Genomic DNA, 19516 nt, shown 5'->3' on the forward strand with positions numbered 1-19516 from the left:
AATTAGTCTCGCAAAGCCAGACCAAACTACAGCAAGTAGAATGTAGAATACTAGGGAATCGAACCCCCAATCATCAGTCTTTAAACGTTGGTCGTTGGTAACTGTAAACAAAGAGATCGCATTTTGTTTAACTGCTAACTAACAAACAGGTTTATGCGTTCACTGAACAAAGATTATGGAAATAAAAGACAACTTTTCCATCAGAAAAATCATCAGAACCGTTATTACCAACCCATAGACACTAAAAGCAAAAAACCTTTCTCACATGCACACCCATCGCGAGTGACGGCTACGCGCACACATGCACACCCATAGCGAGTGACGTAGGACGTAAAGTCCCGCCCAGGTCGAAGTGGCGTAGATTTAGAAAGTCCCAAACAGGAAGACCAACGAAGACCGGCATTTTTAAAACACCGAAGTAAACAATGGGATTGAATCCGTGTATGGTTCGTTCTTTGAATATTCCGATTTAAAACAAAATCAGTAAAAACAATTAACAGTCGTTTTTTGGTTTTCTGATTTGGTTTTGAATCGGAAAAAGGGCAAAAGGATTAAACAAATAAACAGCATTGTATTTGTGTTTTGTGTGTTGGTTTTTTAAACCCGAAACAGAAAAACAAAAACAAAAATAGATACATTTATAGTTATAGGCTACACCAGAAGGCAGAACGCAGAAAAGAAAAAAGAGCCAACCACCTAAACCAGCAATAGATTGTCTAATTACATTTAGCCTTAGTTATGGCCGCACTTGAACCTCATGGTGATTGTATTCGTGAACTATTTGACACTGGAAAGACACATGAGATGCTCCTCTTTACGATAAGGCTGGTTCAGTACCGTTCTAAAGCAATCTGGTGCCCCGATGCGCCCCGATGTGCTCCGTTATGACGGTGAGGAGGTTCTGTGTGGAGCACAACCTTCGAAGAAGAAATCTAGTTTCCGACTTAGTTTCAGATCCTCCACTCGCCGACTAATGCCGCGTTTCCATTGCAGGGTGCGGAACAGATCGGTTAGCAAAGGTGCGGTACGGGTTGCGTTTCCACCGCCAAAAGTGGGCGTGACCCGGACTTAGCTGTACCCGTTTTGGCCATGTTTTCAGTACTCCTCCGTTGGGGTACTGAAAACGAGACGAGACGCTTGAAAGGGTCCCGGGAAATTCTAGCTACACACCCCCTCTGTTGATTGGTCGACAGAATCATCACTTCCGGGCGACGCAAGGATAAAAACAAGCCTTGAGGTATTATTCTTTACAATTAACATGTCGCGTAAAACGCTTGCTTGGGCGAACAAGGAGGTGGAGATGTTCGTCTGCATTCTTGGGGAGGAAGAGGTTGTTTACGATGTTTACGTAGCTGACACGGCGATCAACATCCGGCCTACCTTAAAGGGTACTGTCGGCGGTGGAAACGCGACCTCGGAACTGAGCTGGGCTATACCGCCCCCTCCCTACCGCACCTATGCAAACCGAACCGTTCCGCACCCTGCAGTGGAAACGCGGCATAATGCTGCGTTCGAGTATTCTCTGCGAACCGACTCGGATCTCGGATCTGACGCCACGCCCACACTTCAAGCGTTTTATTATTTCGCTCTGTCGTTGGAGGAAAACATGGACGCCACCCGGAAAAGGTGTTGTCGCGGTAGCATTGGCAGAGGACCAGGCGCTCCAAAATAAGTAGGCTATAGGCCATAGTCAAGTCAAGTCAAGTTTATTTATATAGCACATTTAAAACAACAGTAGTTGACCAAAGTGCTGTACACAAATACAATATATCTGTGTACATAGGCAGAGATACGGACGCAGTAAGCTATTGCAGTAATACAAGTGATTGAAATTGCCATTTAAACCACCAAAGTGGTCCAAGCACAATGAAAACAGTTCATACTTCAAGTCACAATGGGCGCAGCCATCTTGAATTCTTTCTCGGAATTTTGCTCGGTCACCACTGAGTTCAACCGAGATGGCGAGTTCGCCGTCCGAGGAAAAGGGGCGTGTTTGTGCGTGTCGCTAGGCAACGTCCTCGGACCTCCGAGACGGATGGATATTAAAACGCAGCATAAGTTGCCGGCTCCCACGGAAAACAATAAAGCTGGCCATTGTAGAATGCGAGAGACTCGATGGAACGTTTGAAACGTCTTTATATGCATTATTTTTTAAACTGCGTGCCCTTTTCCCGGCATTCATTGGGGTTTTATCTAAATATGCAAACAAAACGCAAACAAAACAAGCAACTGGATTATTCAGTTTTCCCGTTTTGTTTTAAAAAACAGAAAAATACAGTTTGTATATTCCTTTCGCCCTTTTTTCGGCTTCAAAACCAAATCAGCGTCATCAAAACATCTCTGTTAATTGTTTTTTTCTGATTTTTTTTTAAATTGGAATATTCAAAGAACGAACCATACACGGACTGACGTGAAGACGAAATAGTTGTTGTTGTGTTTGAAACTGGCGCGAGGGTTCTTCTTCTCATTGTACAGTTTTGGCAAGGCGCGAGGGTTGCTGGGAAAGCGGAGACGTTTGCAGTGACGTCATGACGTTGCTCTCGCCGGCTCCATGGCTGACTCTGGCCGGTGTGAAACCAACTGGTTCATAACTGGGATAAGGCTGGAACCTGTTTCACACACTATTCTTCAGATGATTTTTATTTTCAACTAACCAATGGTAGTTGCCTTGCATTTTAACATTAAAAGCTATTTAATAATTGATTTGCATGCATAGTATACTACACTTTTCATTGAACAATTACCCCGTTACAGTAATTAAAGGTCCCATGACATGAAAATCTCACTTTATGAGGTTTTCTAATATAAATATGAGTTCCCCTAGCCTGCCTATGGTCCCCCAGTGGCTAAAACTTGCGTTTGGTATAAAACGAGCACTAGCTGTTTTGCTCGCCTTTGAAAAAACGAAGGCTCAAGCGTGCAGATTTGAAATGTCTTTATTTATGTTGTCATAAAGCATCTAAGCTCCTCCCGTTACTCTGCCTGGCCCGCCCAGAGACGTTGGCCCGCCAATGAGACACGACCGTGCGAGCGCCACATGTGTGTGTGTGAATACACACACAGTAACGCAAGTGTTTCTTGTCGGTTCTTTGACGTCTCTTGTATTTCCACAACGAGACTGAGTGGGGGTTATCTGAGCCCTGGTTGAGAACGATTTGTGGGAAAGGAACTTTGGCTTTGACTCGCTTTAGTACTTGAACTGCGACATGCTGCCAGTTGCCGCGAGGCACCATCGCCCGGCAGCGGGCAGCCGGCAGCGGGCAGCCGGCAGCGGGCAGCCGGCAGCGGGCAGCCGGCAGCAGGCAGCGCGCGGTTCAGTCTACTTCAGAGAAAGTAGGCTAGTGAAAGTGGAAGAACCAGAGACCTCGCAGAAGCCGACAAAGTCGTTTGTGTTTCATCGTCTGGAGGCGCACACAGCTTTTGGCCGTGATAATATGTATTATATGATATAAATATCAAGGTATTATATGATATTATTTAGATATAGAGCTCCAGGACTGTAACGCAAGTGTTGTACACTTCCTTGTTATTTGGATAACCGTTCTGCTTTTGGTGTTATGGCGCATAACACGTCGGACTCTCGTCTCTGGTATTTCTACAACGAGACTCGTAGTGGGGGTTTTCTCAGCCAAGGTTGAGAATGAATTGGGGGGAAGGAACTTTGGCTTTGACTCCATCAAGAACATGAACCACGACATGGAGGAGAAAGGGATTGTTGGCGGCGAATGTCTCCCGCTTGAGCCCCGCTGAGGGACCACCGCCAGAGGCGGAGGTGCCTAAGCGCTGCCCGGCAACAATCCCTTTCTCCTCCTTGTCGCGGTTCAGTCTACTTCACATTGATGTGGACGTGGAAGAACCAGGAACGTCGGAGAACCCAACACGGTCATTTGAGATTCATAATATCGGCTCACACAGCTTTTGGCCGTGATAATATATATTATATGATATAGATATCTATGTAGGCTATATGATAATATTTAGATATAGAGCTCCAGGACTCCAGTGTGTTCTAGAATATTTACAGAACACGGCTAAAGGCTGTGTGCGCCTCGCCAATGCGATACATCCACTGTAAACAGAGCGCATGGTACCGTGGCTGCTCAGGGCCACACCCCCACCCTCCTCCTTGACCCGCCTCGCTCCTCCTCATTTGCATTATAGCTACTGACGCCAAAACAGCGCATTTGGGGGAAGCTCAATGTGCGACTGGCTCGGAGTGGCTGTAACTCTGTCTGCACCACGGCTGAATTTCTCGAACGTCTTTCAATATTGTGTTAGTTGCCCACTAATACCTATATTAAAGAATACATAAAATAGCATGTCATGGGACCTTTAAAAATAGAGGTTGAGAGTGCCCAACGCGCACGCGAAAACTCGATCAGCCTACATTAAATATGAAGAGTTTAATATTGAGTTTGTTTATTGTTGGTTTATGCATGGACTTTCACGGCTCTTGCATACAGTCAATGCGGGAGCTGTGTCTATACCTTTAACTTACAATAGTTGCGCTACAAGCTGTTTACCGTAGTTCCGTAGTTAAAATAACGGATCCGTGATTTTTAGATTATAACCAATCCAGTCAACTGTTTTTTTATTTTCTGGAAGTGGCCCATAAAAGGCAGTGTTTGAAAACACACTCAGTTTGCATAAACCCCGGAAAGTAGCCCCGTTTGCGAACCCGGCAGCTGACTTGGTCAGAATGGTTTGGGGAGGCTCCAAAAGTAACCTTAGCTGAGCAGGCTGTGTGTCTTTAAAGGAAGTGTAGCGCACAACAACAGAGAGTGCAAGACTACAACATGTCCCGCTTCACTGCCGCTGTCGGGGTTTTCACTGCACTTATATATGCAGTGCAATTAACACCATTGGTTCCACTGGAAGGTCGGTGTACTAAATGTGAATAACTGAATTTAATCGCCCGATATCAGGAATTTCCTGGTTGCTCATAACTTTTGTGTCTATTCTATTTTGTTTTCGCCCTGCAGACAATACCGCGTCAGTCTTGTTAAGTGGAAAATATAGCATCTGGTGTAATAATAACCCATGTATTATGTCCTCAACAGATGAGTATCATTTCAAAACATGGATGTCACAGGTATGAGCAACATGAATAAGCAAAACTGAATAGTGTCAGCGGGTAATATAATCATGACATTGTTCTCCGCTTATTGGGTTGGATCAACAGCACAGTAAGGACTATGACTTGACAGAATACAGCTATCGGCTGCGGATATTCACCGAGAACAAGAGGACAATCGATCATCACAATGCCGGGGACCATTCCTTCAAAAGTAGGCGGATGTTTAAGTCAGATTGTTTTATTGTTACACAACATACGCACTCTCTCTTTGTTTGAAGCAACTGGCTGTTCTTCCCCTTTCCATCATATCATCAATGCGCTCTTAGGGGATGGGCTCCTCTTATATGTGGCCTACTATGTTGTATACGCTTTTGTAGGTCTGTATTTTGTTTGTATGTGGCTGTGTTGTTTAATATCATCTTAATTACTGTTGTAAAGCACTCAGTGAATCCTGTTTGTATGAAAGTCCATCATAATGCCTATATGCTAATCTCAAGTGTATATATCATTCCATTTATTCCATAGTGGGGCTCAGTCAGTTCACAGACATGACATTTGGAGAATTTAAGAAGTCATATCTTTTGACCGAGCCTCAGGTAAAGTATATTTTTGTACATTTACAGTTGCTACTGAAATATGTTGATATATGTTCAAATTTCTTTCCAACTATTATAATAGGCAAGACAATAATCCCATGGTTGTTTGTGTATGTAGAACTGCTCCGCGACCAAAGGGAATCATGTAGTCAGCAGTGGACCTTACCCTGACTCTGTAGACTGGAGGGAGTTGGGCAACTTTGTGACGCCAGTCAAGAACCAGGTACCAAGTTCTTAGTTAAAATGAACCCTAAGTCACCACCCAGGTTAGATGTTGATTAGCCTATGGCCCCTATAGTGAAATCACACGTGGGCGTGTCCAGCTAGATGTATGATGTAGATTTATCCAAAGCAACCACAATCAAATTGGATGATATTGCAAGCTATTTGCATGCTACATGTAACCGGTTGTGTTTGAACCATGAAAATATTTCATTCAGTTTAATAAGCGATAGCTGTACCATACGGCAAAGAAAGTTCCACTTTCACGTTGTTTTGTTTTTGTTTGTCTCCCAAGGGCCACTGTGGCAGTTGCTGGACATTTTCCACCACTGGCTGCTTGGAGTCTGTCACTGCCATTGCAAGAGGGAAGCTCCTACTGCTGGTAAGAATATAGTCCATCAGTGACCCATCAATAGTTACCTTTAGAGAGTTTAGAGGGCCCCTGTTTGTCCACCGCGGGTCAAACAGGGGCAGGTCATTTTAAACATAGACTAGAACTCTGAATAGAGCCGGGATTTTCAATTTCCGAACAGCTGATTTCGATGAGGCCTACTGGAGTTGGTTCATTTGAACTTGTAGATAGCTTAAACATGAAATATGTGCATTCATGACAAGCTTCAAACCGAAATTGGGCCCAGATGCTAGGGGGTCCTATGTTGGGAGGTGGAAAGATATAGGGGCCCTTTGAATATCAATTGCTGGAGGGATGCATTTGAAATAGTGGAAGTTCTGAGTAATGACTAACAATCTGTCTCAATATCAGTAATTATCCATACTTGTTTAATAAGTTAACAATAAATGTAATATATCAAATATTTAACATATTCACTGAATATATTTTGACCTTTTAAATACAGTTGTTGGAAATTAAAAATGTCTGCTGTAAATGAATGGTCATGGTGTTTTATCCATTATCAGGTATATTTTATATCTGTTGAATCACATTGTTTCTGTTGCTTTTGTTTCAGTCTGAGCAGCAACTAGTAGACTGTGCCCAGGCCTTCAACAACCACGGATGCAATGGGTAAGTGAGTATAAATAGAAGCCATTCAAGAATGATCCATTACAATAAAACATTTAACTATAGGGACCAACATCTTATCAGTGAGCTAATGAACACTATTGTTTTGTTTCCACAGGGGGCTTCCTAGTCAGGCGTTTGAGTATATCAGATACAACGGGGGCATTATGACTGAAGAAGACTATCCCTACAAAGGCTCAGTATGTTCCTGCTTAAAAGACTAACCATGCATGTATAAATTGACCCCTATTTCACTACCAGGTGTCCTGTTGAAAAGCCATTACAAGCTATTTAAAAAATCAACCCCCCTGATGAACACAGATCATTAGCCTACCCAGAAGACGATAGCAACTGGTAGGCTGGTCCATCCATCAATCATCTGGATTGAAGCACTTGTAAATTCACTAAAGGGTTGATTTCTTAAAATTACTTCTAATGGGTAATCTATATCATACCTGGTGATAAAATAGGGACATGCTTATTGTTGATACATGCTAAATAATGGTCTGCCTCTGTTATAGGATGCCCCCTGCCAATTTGTGCCTGGGTTGGAGGCTGCTTTCGTCAGAGATGTGATCAACATAACCTCTGTGAGTGTGAAGCTATGTCGACAAACACGAGACATAAAATTCCAAACAGAAATAACCATAGATGACTCAATGACTGATGTCAAGTAAATTATTTATTTTGGGTTACAAAGATATCATTGGAAGTCCCCTGTTACAAACACCAGTTTTTGCCTTTTTGAATGTGAAATAAAAACTATTTGGTTACAGTATAATCTCTAGTTTATAATAGTGTTAACCAACCTTAATCTATTACTGGATTATTTTGTTACTTGCACTGCTCATTGTTCTATTAAAGTGCACAATATGTCATTACATAAACTTGATCATTTGAACAGTTTGACCATCATAACCACGACCAGCTGACTTCCTTGCAACCCATTGATATTACTCTATGTCTGTTACAGTATGATGAGAAGGCGATGGTTGATGCAGTTGCCAGACTCAACCCTGTCAGTCTTGGCTTTGAGGTCACCTCTGATTTCATGCACTACAAGGAAGGAGTATATACCAGGTGAGGGGGCAGCTTCTCATAACTACACACTGTTTTTACATTGGAGGCAATACACATGTATATTCAATTTAAAAGAAGGTAGGGTCATGGTCAAATTCCTGACATTCTAGATTCAACACGAGATAATCCAGTGACCAATCAATGAAGTTGTGACAGATGGAAGCAGAGAAAATGCACTTTATTTGACTTTTACAAGTTGTTATATGGATAATATAATATGTATATTCATTTATAAGTGTGTTGTGATCAAAGTTTGTTTCGAAGTCACACTGTGGTTTGTAATGTAGCCGAATGTAGGATGGATAACCATCTAAGTACACTACTAATACATTGTACAGGTGGGTTCTAGTACAACTGGTGACCAATTCCCTGCGCTGTGCTCTCAGCTCCATGTGTCGCAACACTACGGACACTGTGAACCATGCCGTGCTGGCTGTGGGGTATGGCGTGGAGGAAGAAGGAGGGGCACCATATTGGATCGTGAAGAACTCCTGGGGCCCCAGCTGGGGAATCGATGGGTAAATAGAGAACAGAAACACTGTGTGTGTGTGTGTGTGTGTGTGTGTGTGTGTGTGTGTGTGTGTGTGTGTGTGGTGAATGTGTTCTGTACTCCACTGTCTCAAAGGATTTTTTCCCCTCAGATATTTCCTTATCGAACGAGGAAGGAATATGTGTGGACTGGCGGCTTGCTCTTCATACCCTTTGGTCTGACCGACAACAAAACCAAAACCAGTGAAGAAGAAGTGAAAGCTGCACAGGAAGTCAAACCATAAGGGAACAAGAATAGTCAATGTGTGACATGGAATGCTGTCTACTTTCATGCAGTTATTTTAAAAATGTTTGACTTTAACACTAAATTCAGGTGATGTTAATGCAATCTATATGAATAAAAGACAAATTAGAGGATATCATTTTTTTTTCTTTCTTAGTCACGCATATTGGTTTTTTTCAGAACTTATTTAAAATAACCAGCCCACAGCTTTTGTCAGTTTCAAATTACATGCAAAAGGTGCGTGGCAGTTGTTGGCCTTACCATTTATATAAGAAAGAAACTAAACTTATTTATAAACTAATGTGTTAGGTGCAGTCTGTGTAAAATACATTTAGTAAATTATGACAGTTGAGGCAATTTTTTAGGTCCCCTTCTGTGAAAGTGCATGTTAAGGAGGTAAGATTAACCATGTATATATGGTTCAAATAAAACCCCAAAAAACGTATTGTGTTTATGAAACTCAAGAAAGCAAATGATAATGATAAACAACAATGATATTCTCAGCTCGGAAGGAACGAAGGTCACTGCACAATGCAACTCTACCAGAGTGGGTTCCGTATCGGTCTAAAGAAAATGTCGATGTTGGATTATTGTATCGGAAGCTTTGGCGGATTATAGGGAGGTGTGAGTGTCTGTTTTTCTTGACATTGAGAAGGCCTCGTTATGAGGGATACTGTACAATTTGATTCAGGATATTTTAAAGGGTAGAAATATGTATGTTCGAATCAGGGGGCTTTGTCTGTGCCCATGCAAATCTAGTAAGTAAACATAGTATTTGAGTTCCAGAAAAATGTTTTTGAAGCTGTTTGCTGGAAATAGCCTTTTGGAAAAAAAATCTCGCCTACTGCTACTCTGTTTCAGTCCCTTCAGAATGCACTGTTTCTGGTGTCTGTCACTTTAATGCAAATGAGCTGCTGCCCATTGACCAATGAGCTGTCAGATTGAACCACAGCATGGAGGAGAAGGGAAGGGATTGTTGCTGTTTGCGGACTCCTGGAGCTCTATCTGCTGTTGGTGTTATGGCGCATAACACTTTGGGTTTTCTGCAACTCTGGTATTTCCACAACGAGACTCGTGGGGGTTATCTCAGCCATGGTTGAGAAGGAATTGGGGGAAAGGAACTTTGACTCTGACTCCCTGAAGTAGGCTACATGAGCCGCGACATGGAGGAGAAAGGGATTGTTGCCCGCGATTGTCTACCGCCGGAGCCCGGCTGCCCGCTGCCTGCTGATGCCCGCTGCCGAGGCACCATCGCTGCGGGGCGTTGTTGCCTCGGCGCTGCCCGCTGCCCGCTTCCCGCTTCCCGCTTCAGAGACGATGGTGCCTCGGCGGCGGGCAGCGGGGCTCCAGCGGGAGACAATCGCGGGCAACAATCCCTTTCTCCTCCATGTCGTGGTTGAGTCTACTTCAGATTGATCTGAAAGTGGAAGAACTAGAGATGTCGGAAAACCTGACGCAGTAGATATCTATGTATAATATATTGTTTCGATATCGAGCTCCAGGACTCCCGTCGGAGCACCTGGAGTGTTCTACAATATTTACAAAACACGGCCAAAAGCTGTGTGTGCTTCACCATTGCGATACATCCACTGTAAACACGAGCGCATTGTACTGTGGCCGCAAGCTGCTCAGGGCCACACCCCCACCCTCCACCTTGACCCGCCTCTAAAAAAACTGCACTTTTGTGGAAAGCTCATTGTGGGACTGGCTCGTAGTGGCTGTAATTCTGCACCAAGGCTGAATTTCTTGAACGTCTTCAAATAATGTATTAAGGGTCCACTAACTTCTATATATAAGCATCAATAAAGTAGCATGCCATGGGACCGATTTGTTCATTCGAACTGATTAGGTCACAAACGACCCATCACTAGTCTGCACTGATGCAGACTCATGGAAAGGGCTTGGTAAGTGTGGACTCCAACCCTCACCTCAGGCCCTTTGGAATTCGACATTGGGACAGCCCTAAAGCCTTACTGATTTCATGCAGTTCAAAGTCAAGATCATGTTTATTGTTTTACAATTCAAAATTTGATGACACCTTACAACTGGCATTCTTTCAAGACTGAACTCATGAATACATTGAATTATTAGGGCTAATGGCCTATCTTTGCTTTTAAAGATGAGCCTAACAACACACTGGCATTCCAGACTTTATGTGAATAACTCATAGACAGCATTTCATATTAGGCCTTATACCTGTCTATTAAGTCTTAGATATTTTCCTTTTGTTTAACGGGTGACCCTGTAGCTTAAAGGGGCCCATTATGCGTTTCCGTTTTTTCCTTCTCCTATTGGCTTTACATGCAACTTTGTGGTATTGTGGCTTTGCCAACCTCAATCATCCGACAAGGAACAAAGGAAAGACAAGGGCTTAAATACCAAACACAGGGCACGCAACGAGTAACAGCTGAAACACATTAGGGGAGGGAGCAGTAATCACAAAGGAGGGAAACTTGACTGGACATGGGGAGAAACAAGAAAGAGATACCAAAGTAAAACAGGAAACACACCAAAACAAGACAAGGAAACAGACAGATCATGACAGATATCTGGTGTAGTTCTTCTATCGCGACGGTTTTAGCAGAATCCACGAGATCCAGACATAAAAAAAAGTGGGCACTTGAAAAGCACTTAAAAAAATTTGAAATGAAGAAATTTTTGTGCAAATATCAATCACAGCTTCATAGCTCAAAGTTGGGCACTTCATTTCCTGCATTCTGGTGACATTTTCTGCAGCCAAATATTGCCTTTTCTGCATCAATTTATGGTGAAAATGTATTTTTTGATGTAAAGGAAAACGCCATGTCACAGCCAATTTGACCACCAATCATTGTGTTCATACACTCACACAGATACTGCGTAGACTGCCTTTATGCCTTTGAGGTTTTCTGTAATTTAGACAACTAATCAAACAAAAAACGGTATTAAACAAACAAGTGATGTTAAACAAATTATAATTACAATATGAATAAGGCATTGCACAAAAGCGCAAAATGATATTTACGATGCATTCGGGAACCCTTAAAATAAGCCCTAACAGGCTATGTAAGTAGTTATGTTGTGGGCTTCTTTGCAATATTTCTAATATTACTATTGTAATAAAAATACAATATTTTTGGTACAACTGTATTTAAATAGTATTGGTACAAAGTAGGACATCCACTACTCCAATTGATTTTCTCCATATAGGTGAGATGTTCCATTGCATTGCAACAGGCTCTAAGGAACAGGGAGAATGCATGCAATGCTTTCAAATCCTCTGATTTGATCACTGACCAGGCAAATGCTTAATCCATATATATAGTGGCGATCTTTTCTTCATTACCCAAAGGTTCTTTGAGCAAATATTTTGCTCTTTTATAGCCCTGAGCAGGAAGCAAATGTTGGCTGCTGTGTTGCTCTAGTACATGTAAGGGTCACCGTAGTCATCTGATATTTCTTTTCCACTCCTCTCTAAAATGTTCTGAAGAACACTTCATACTGCCAAGGATCACTATCACGAACAGGAATGGCTCTTGGTGGTAAAGTAGAAGAGAGATTCTGTAGAACCAGAAGAGCAGGGATGTAATCTTGCCTCTGAATAAGGTTACAATGATCCCCTTGGTTTCCATCATTCAGAATAGAGGGTGTAGTGCTAACATTCCCCTGCACGCCTTTTTTTCCCTTAATGTATTCTAAATTAATCGGTTACCAGTCTAGGTTAATTGTTTACAGGTTCCTGCTGTAAAAAAGATATTGATCTCAGAGAGACCCACACTAATCACAGTCGGCCATCTCCCTCTCTCATATGTTATGAGAGGGAGAGAGAGCCAAGCAGAATACACTTTATAATCAATCGTCACATTGCCTGACAACAAGTATGGGAGAATTTTACCATATTTTTTGGAGGAACTATAATCATTATCTTGCCCATTCTAATGAAAAAAGTGTGGAGAAAGCACAATGAAGCACTAGATTCTCAGTGATCCAAATGTGGGGCCTTGTTTAAACCTTCTGCTGCTACTGGGATGAACCTTGTTGATTTGGCTGCCTTCAACGGGATCCCAAGAACTGTAAATCTCTCGATATCTGGTTCACCCCATTTTTACAGGAAAAGACGGGGAGGGCTTTATGACACCTACGTATATGTAGATGTCACCCACTCATGCCTTCTGCGGCCCCAGGGATTAACCATGTTTGCTGAGTTTACTCCAAGTTATCCGCTGAAGCTGTGTACCCCACCAAAGAAGAGAAGGGCTAGAGTTTAACAGCGCGTACTTCTCCCACACAGGGGAGTGTGCTCACCTCTTGCAAAGACCGGCTCCCGATGAGGCTAGACTTGGTAGCTGTTGTTGGTCACCTTGTACCCCAAGACTCAGTTCAGCAGACATCAATCATTTATTTAGTTGGTTTTTGCATTTTCAATACTGATTTTTATTTTTTAGGTTATACGACACATCAGCGATGACCAAAGTTGCTCCCTTACAGAAGTCCATCAGGTATTTCCTTGTTGTTGTTTCTTCTGCATTTTTTCAAATGGATCCAGGGTGGTTTTGTGAGTGACTGGGAAGGTTGGGTACCATGGAGGGTCAATTATATAATGATGGATAATAACTAATATTTCCTTTAAGAAAATTCCTGAAAGGCGGCTATTTGATGGTAGGCTACTGTCGGCTGTGTGGGACCCAAAGCATGCAGAGTGCTTTGTGTTGGCCAGCCCGAAGAAACCTTACAGGCTTAATGAGTTCCACGAGAGCGGTAAGTGGCTGCACTTCTTCATCGACGAAGACCACCTGTCCACCGTGATGTCCCCGCCGCCTGCCACCCCACCAGGAACGCCCTGCTGATGGGCAACCGCGAAGGGAGACTGCACATCTTCACCGACTGAAGCGCATCCGTTCTACCTCATTTTGTACGGTAGTTATTGACCAATTTTTGTTATTTTTTATCTAGGCTAGGTCATTACGTGTTATGTCAGTAGCAGTTTTAATTTTTTATGGAAATGTAGTGATGGGCCCTGCAAAACACTTGTCTTTGCCAGAGCAAGCGCAATCACTTCGCAGATAAAGGAAAGTGGTTTGATTTGAATGTGTTTTGGTTTCTTCTTGTGTTACTTTGTGGAAGAGTTTGGGTTTGCTTCTGAATCCTGTTCCGTGAAATACATTAAAATGCATGTCTATTGATTTAACAGAAGTGTTAAGAAATATCTTCAAGCAAATAATCTACACAAAACAATCCTTTCAAAGCCATTGCCATTCTAAGCATCAGTCCTTTCAAGGGCTAACACTAGATGGTGCTGTGTTCAAGCAAAATATTTGTTTCCAGTTGGGCCAAACAAAAGAAATGACCTGACGATTCACATTGAAGTACATTTAAATTCAACAGATAAGGCACTCCATTTTAAGAATATATATTTATTGATGAATTATTTGACCCTCATTTTAGGCCTGTCATTGGAGAATGAGGCAGGCATTTCCAGAGGTAACAAAACTCATGCTTGGTGAGAGGTGCATGGAGACTGTACAGGAGGGAGTCCTGCTATCCGACCACAGATAAAGTGAAGTACATTTATGTATCCTACGTGTGTTTACACTCCAATTCATCCTTTAAGCACATCTTTTGTAAGTCCCCATTAATATAATTTATAGTACGCATAATTGTATACAGCATACACATTTCAATCGGATGAACCTTGAGTAGATTATATTAATATATTATGTGTTTTCTTATCTTTTAACCCTAAACACTGCACATTCCAACCTCCATTCATAAATAACTCTACACATCCCCAAACCACAGGTATATCATTTTCAATAAATGGAAAATAGAACAAAATAAAAGATCTTGTTTATCATTTTACACATTGTCAACATATTAAATGATCACAGAGTTATTGCTCATTTTGTACATTGATATAAAACGATAATCCAAGGTGTACAATGTGGACAAGGAGGTATACAAAAGAAACACTGATTGGCCTCCACTGGCATTGCTAGTATCTATCAACATTTATCTTACGACAACCCCCCCAAAAAAACATCCACCAATCATCTGAATATACAAACCACATTTATTTATTTGTGGCATTTATGACTGCACATTTCCACACCCAATAAATTAATTCATGCCAGTGTGCAAAACTTTTCAGAGATAAAGAAAAAATAAAGCCTTTTCCTGTAGGATGGTGTGGTTCTAATATCAGCCATCTTATTATCTTCTCTTCTCTTATGTTCAATGTTGCTTCAGGATCTAGTTAAGTTCCTTTGGCTGTAAAAGCTGTGATGAGAGAGAGAGAGAGAGAGTGTGTGGGAGGAGTGACATCTAGTATGGCTGGAGAAGGATTACACAGGGTATCCATCCATTGACACCAGATCAATTTCTGGTAAAGACATTAGGGGATAACAGGTCTTCTTTGGTAGACACATTGATGATAGATATTACATGATTGTACGTAAAACACGATGCCTCCTTTAAAGCCCAGTCTTGTTGCTAAAATGTACATATTCATGAAAGTAGTAGGCTACCTTCTTTCCACTAAGAATGGAACAAACATACTAGGGAGATAAGCATTTATACAAAACACTGTCATATTAACGTGGTTGGCATTTACAGATGAACTAGATATTGTTTCCCCACTAGTAAGAAGTGGGTCTAAAAGCAAAAATAAAAAGGGAATATCATCTTTCTTAATGCTCCGCTATGGGAAAATATTTGCATGGGTTTTATTTTACAGTCTGCAGAGGCTTTGTGACAGTAAAATAGCATTTCATAAAAGTCGGTTCTGACTATTGAAAAGTATTGCACATCAATCAAAAGTCTACCAAAAAAAGTGGTGGCTGTCAAATTTCAATAACACTGCGCTATATTCTTTCAACTACCAGAGTAAATGACGAAAAAAAAATGAAAACCAATGTTCCTTTTGTACTCACTCAGGAGTTGATATGTATCAATATTATTGACTTACGTTACATAAACTTGGACAACACAACACCTTCCTACAAAGTCCTTACAAAGGCAAGGTATCTTATCGAGTATTTATCAATTCTCTTAGTTATGTTTACAGGTGTGCAGAATGTTGTCCTCTCCACTTCGGCTCATCGATTCCATTCCAACATTCACATTTTATTCAACTTGTACGTTTCAACTTGCATTTCATGCTCGTCAAACTTTATGGTGTTTGATGAGCATTTCTTCATGCCGTCATCCTTCTTATTGTGACACGCGAGACCATGCATGCCAGTGGACCACATGCTTACCAACCATAGATCTTGAATGTCTGCTCACAATACACATTCAAAACATGAAACCAAAACAGGCTTATTTCTTAAGAAGCATCTGTTTCACTAGCACTGTTTTTTTATGGAAAGCTGTGAAGATGGGCAATATATTGTTTATAATATATTGAATATCGTGATAAGAGCCTAGATGTAGCCCAGGCTATAACTTTTTTGATCAAAATATTGCGATGTAGCTTAAGTGTTGTCTTTTGGCCTTGATCTGTTGAACAAGTGGTTAGGTTTCATGGCTTTTTGGCAGTTATATTGAAGCCGGTCTTCCATATTTGTAAAGATTGGTAATTGGGTACCATTACAAATCATATTATAAGTGATTTTAATGCAATTACTATGTAAATTTTTTAGTTTTTGACATTAATGCCCAGCTCTAAAAAGCCATTGTTTTGACTTTCTACAAGATTTGGTTTTAAAGTAATATATGAAATTGACTGGATAAGGTTGTTCGAAAGCCACCCTAGTTTAGATAAAATTGTGAGCCATGGTCCAGGACAAACCTCTAAGTAACCCAGCCAGAGAGAAGTCAAATACCAGAAAACCAACATCAGACCTCCAGAAGGAAAACTGGGGCTTCAAAATATATCTTTAACATTCTGAGATGCAAACCACCGGAACTACAGAAATGTGTATCAACATAATCAAAGCTTTTGTGTTCCTTGGTTGAAACCAGTATGGTTTCAGTGTTTGACTCAAGTTCATCCTACATGAAAGAAAAAGCACCACTCTGTTCCCATCCAACACTTTCAGACTTTAATCACCACTTTCAACTCTTAGCAGCAGCCATACATACGTTTAGTTTTTTTCGGGTCGGGTATCAAACATGGTGATATTCTCTGCGATGCTGGCCCACATACTGTTGCTTTTCTTCCTTTAAATGTTCTCATCCTTGATCAATCCACAGGTCAATTGAAGTCTTGCAAACCACACAGACCGACATCTCGTTTATTCCCTTTCTTACAAGAATTTGTCAACATAAAACATGAGTAAAAAATGAAGGCAACCCAATCCTCGAATAATATCTTCTTTCTCTGAAGTTATTATTGCCTTCAACTTCCTTTCGGCTTTGCACCCTGTGAAAACCCTGTTGCCGTGACAAAGCAAAATGATCTCAAAATGACCTATATTAAAAGATGAGGTTTCAGCTTCCTGTGATTAATGCTTTTAACAAAATTCTAAATATGAAAAAACCCACAACATGTTTACCAGAGGAAAAGGGGGCGGTCCTTGGCTTGTGATTGAAACACTGTCTACGTTCTGTATTCTGATTGGGCTCCCATGCTCAGCAGGAAGTGTCTGTTTGCCTTCCTCTTATTGGCTGACGAGGAAGCCGCCCATCCAGCGTACCTTACAGGCGAGCCAGCGCCGCAGCGGGCAGAAGTACTCCAGGTGGAACTGCTGGAACTCTGGCGTCCTGCGGATGTCCCGGAGGAAGGCGATGTCCAGGTCCGACTCGGTCAGCACCAGCAGCAGCAGCAGCAGCGCCCCCAGCAGACCCATTGTGACCAGGAACAGGCGCAGGACGCTCAGAACAAACTTGTTCAGCTCCTCCACGTCCCCGCCGGCGCCCCCGGGGGTCGAGGTCCTGCTCCTCCCCCCCGCCCGCAACGCCCCCCTCTTGCCCGGGCCCGGCTCCGCCCCCTGGCCCCCCCGCTCCTGGGCCGTCTCTGACTCCGCCCCCCCCTCCTCGTCGCCGGCTCCGCGGGACGTCCCGTTGAGGTGGCGGCCCAGCGACATCTCGGCGCCGCCGTGCTCGGCCACGGGCGTGGGCAGCACGCTGTCCGACGGGCTGTAGGCCTCGTCCGAGATGACCCCCGACCCCGAGGGGCCGGCCTCCCTGCTGTCCGCCAGGTGGCCCCGCGAGCGCCGCATGAAGGTGTCGCCGTGGGAGACGGAGCGCACCGGCGTGGAATGGGCACTGTCCCGGAGCGACTCCAGTCCTGCACGCCAATCAATCAATCAGTTAGTTATTCAAACGTTTTTTTCCTGTAAAACTGCAACACAATGTGCTACAGGGCAACAAGGTGACAGGAAAGGAAGTGGAATCTGGAATCGTATTCATAAAATAAGATCAATAACATGGAAAGATGCAGCTGATGTGGAGTTACTTATTGATCATCACAGTTGGTTGGTAATGAAAAATGGTATAGATCATTCTGCCACAATGACCAAGTAGTGTTACTGTGTGATGTCTTTGTGTGTATATATGTACTGGCCTGGCTAAAGCAGGCCAGTACATAAAGGCACCCACCCACCCAGCAACCTACTCACACACCTACCCACACACACCCACACCCACACACACAGTCTTTGAGAGTCACTTTCTTAATTAACCTATTCAGTCGAGCATTAACCCTACCAAGGACATTGTTGATGGATTAATGTGTTGAACGTTATATTTTTTTTTGTGAAGTCACACCCTGAAATTGAGAAACACACACATAACCCCCCACTCTCACAACCACATGCACATGCACACACACTGTAATGAGGTTAACTGATAATGCTGCTTGGAGCGACCCTTCGCAAGACCCGAGAATATTTAAAATGTGATGTGAACGATAAATCACTGCAGTCTGAGAGACATTATGACGTTGCTGCTCTGTAGCCTTGACAATACGAAAGATGTTCGTGTCACACAAAGCCTTGTGCAAAACAAAGACGGAAACCACCTTTCAATAAAGTGCATTCCCTGAAAAGAGTGGCAAATAGGGACTTGAGGCACCTATTTTTGCATGATAAGTGATGTATTTAAAGAAATGATGAAAGGATTGTTTGTGACTCTGCAACGTCTTGCAAGTGGATATGAACCACTAACCAAATGGCAGGGAGGGGGTCTAACTGCTTTCTCTATTATGTGTAATCATAATAGAGAGAGCTATTTTTCGTGTCGGAAATATGATGCACGCCTACTCTGCAATCAATTTGTTTTGGAAAACCTTCATGTTATGTTCATGGCTTCAGAAGAGAAGGTTACTCTCCAGCACCGTGTGCATGTTAATATCAAACTGTAGGCCCATCAAATAATGAAGCCCCTGGTAAATTATATCCACAGCCGTTGCAAAAACAGCTGTGGCTTGTAAGGGGCGTGAGAACCTAAATCCATGCGTCCAAAAGCCTTTGGTAACTTGACCCCTCATGGATACCTAGCGCCACACATACCAAGAACACATAACCATAGGAAACAAGCGTTCACACTCTGCCGCCGCCAACAAACAGGAAACAATCCTCCACACCAACACTGCCCAGGCAAAGGTGGATCGATTTTCCCCTCAATCTTATTATTATCTAACCTTTGTACGCATTTTATTTATTTGATATTTTGAGAGATATTGTCTCCAAATAACTAATAGTATGCCATAATGTAGGCCTACCTACTTATTTAACCTGTTACCGTTTTTTTTAACTTTAACTTATTTTAGAGAGATATTGCCTTCAAAGACGTAGCATTATAAAGGATATGTCATATTCAGTTAATTG

The 19516-nt window shown here is 42.4% G+C and overlaps 2 protein-coding genes across 4 annotated transcripts in view; one reads left to right on the forward strand and one right to left on the reverse strand.

Moving 5' to 3' along the window:
- Nucleotides 1–4675: 4675 nt before the first annotated feature.
- Nucleotides 4676–8902, forward strand: ctsh (cathepsin H). Of its 2 annotated transcripts, none has more exons than XM_060071343.1 (12): nucleotides 4676–4878; nucleotides 5061–5092; nucleotides 5183–5288; nucleotides 5603–5673; nucleotides 5792–5896; nucleotides 6191–6277; nucleotides 6864–6919; nucleotides 7035–7116; nucleotides 7438–7506; nucleotides 7890–7996; nucleotides 8335–8514; nucleotides 8638–8902. In XM_060071343.1, exons 1-12 carry the CDS (start codon nucleotides 4797–4799, stop codon nucleotides 8705–8707), a joined length of 1047 nt encoding a protein of 348 aa, XP_059927326.1. In that variant the 5' UTR covers nucleotides 4676–4796; the 3' UTR covers nucleotides 8708–8902. The 2 variants fall into 2 exon arrangements, with proteins under 2 accessions (XP_059927326.1, XP_059927327.1); XM_060071344.1 differs by having other exon boundaries at nucleotides 4681–4878; nucleotides 8383–8514.
- A 5243-nt stretch (nucleotides 8903–14145) lies between these two features.
- LOC132471796 (FERM domain-containing protein 5-like) overlaps nucleotides 14146–19516 on the reverse strand; it is a 55641-nt gene continuing 50270 nt past the window's right edge. For both annotated transcript variants that reach the window (XM_060071074.1, XM_060071073.1), the window contains exon 15: nucleotides 14146–17976. In XM_060071074.1, coding sequence (XP_059927057.1) covers nucleotides 17348–17976 — 629 coding nt within the window. In that variant the 3' untranslated portion in view covers nucleotides 14146–17347. The remainder of the gene's footprint in view (nucleotides 17977–19516) is intronic.

This window comes from Gadus macrocephalus, chromosome 14 (genome assembly GCF_031168955.1).
Source record: "Gadus macrocephalus chromosome 14, ASM3116895v1".
Classification (NCBI taxonomy): Eukaryota; Metazoa; Chordata; class Actinopteri; order Gadiformes; family Gadidae; genus Gadus; species Gadus macrocephalus.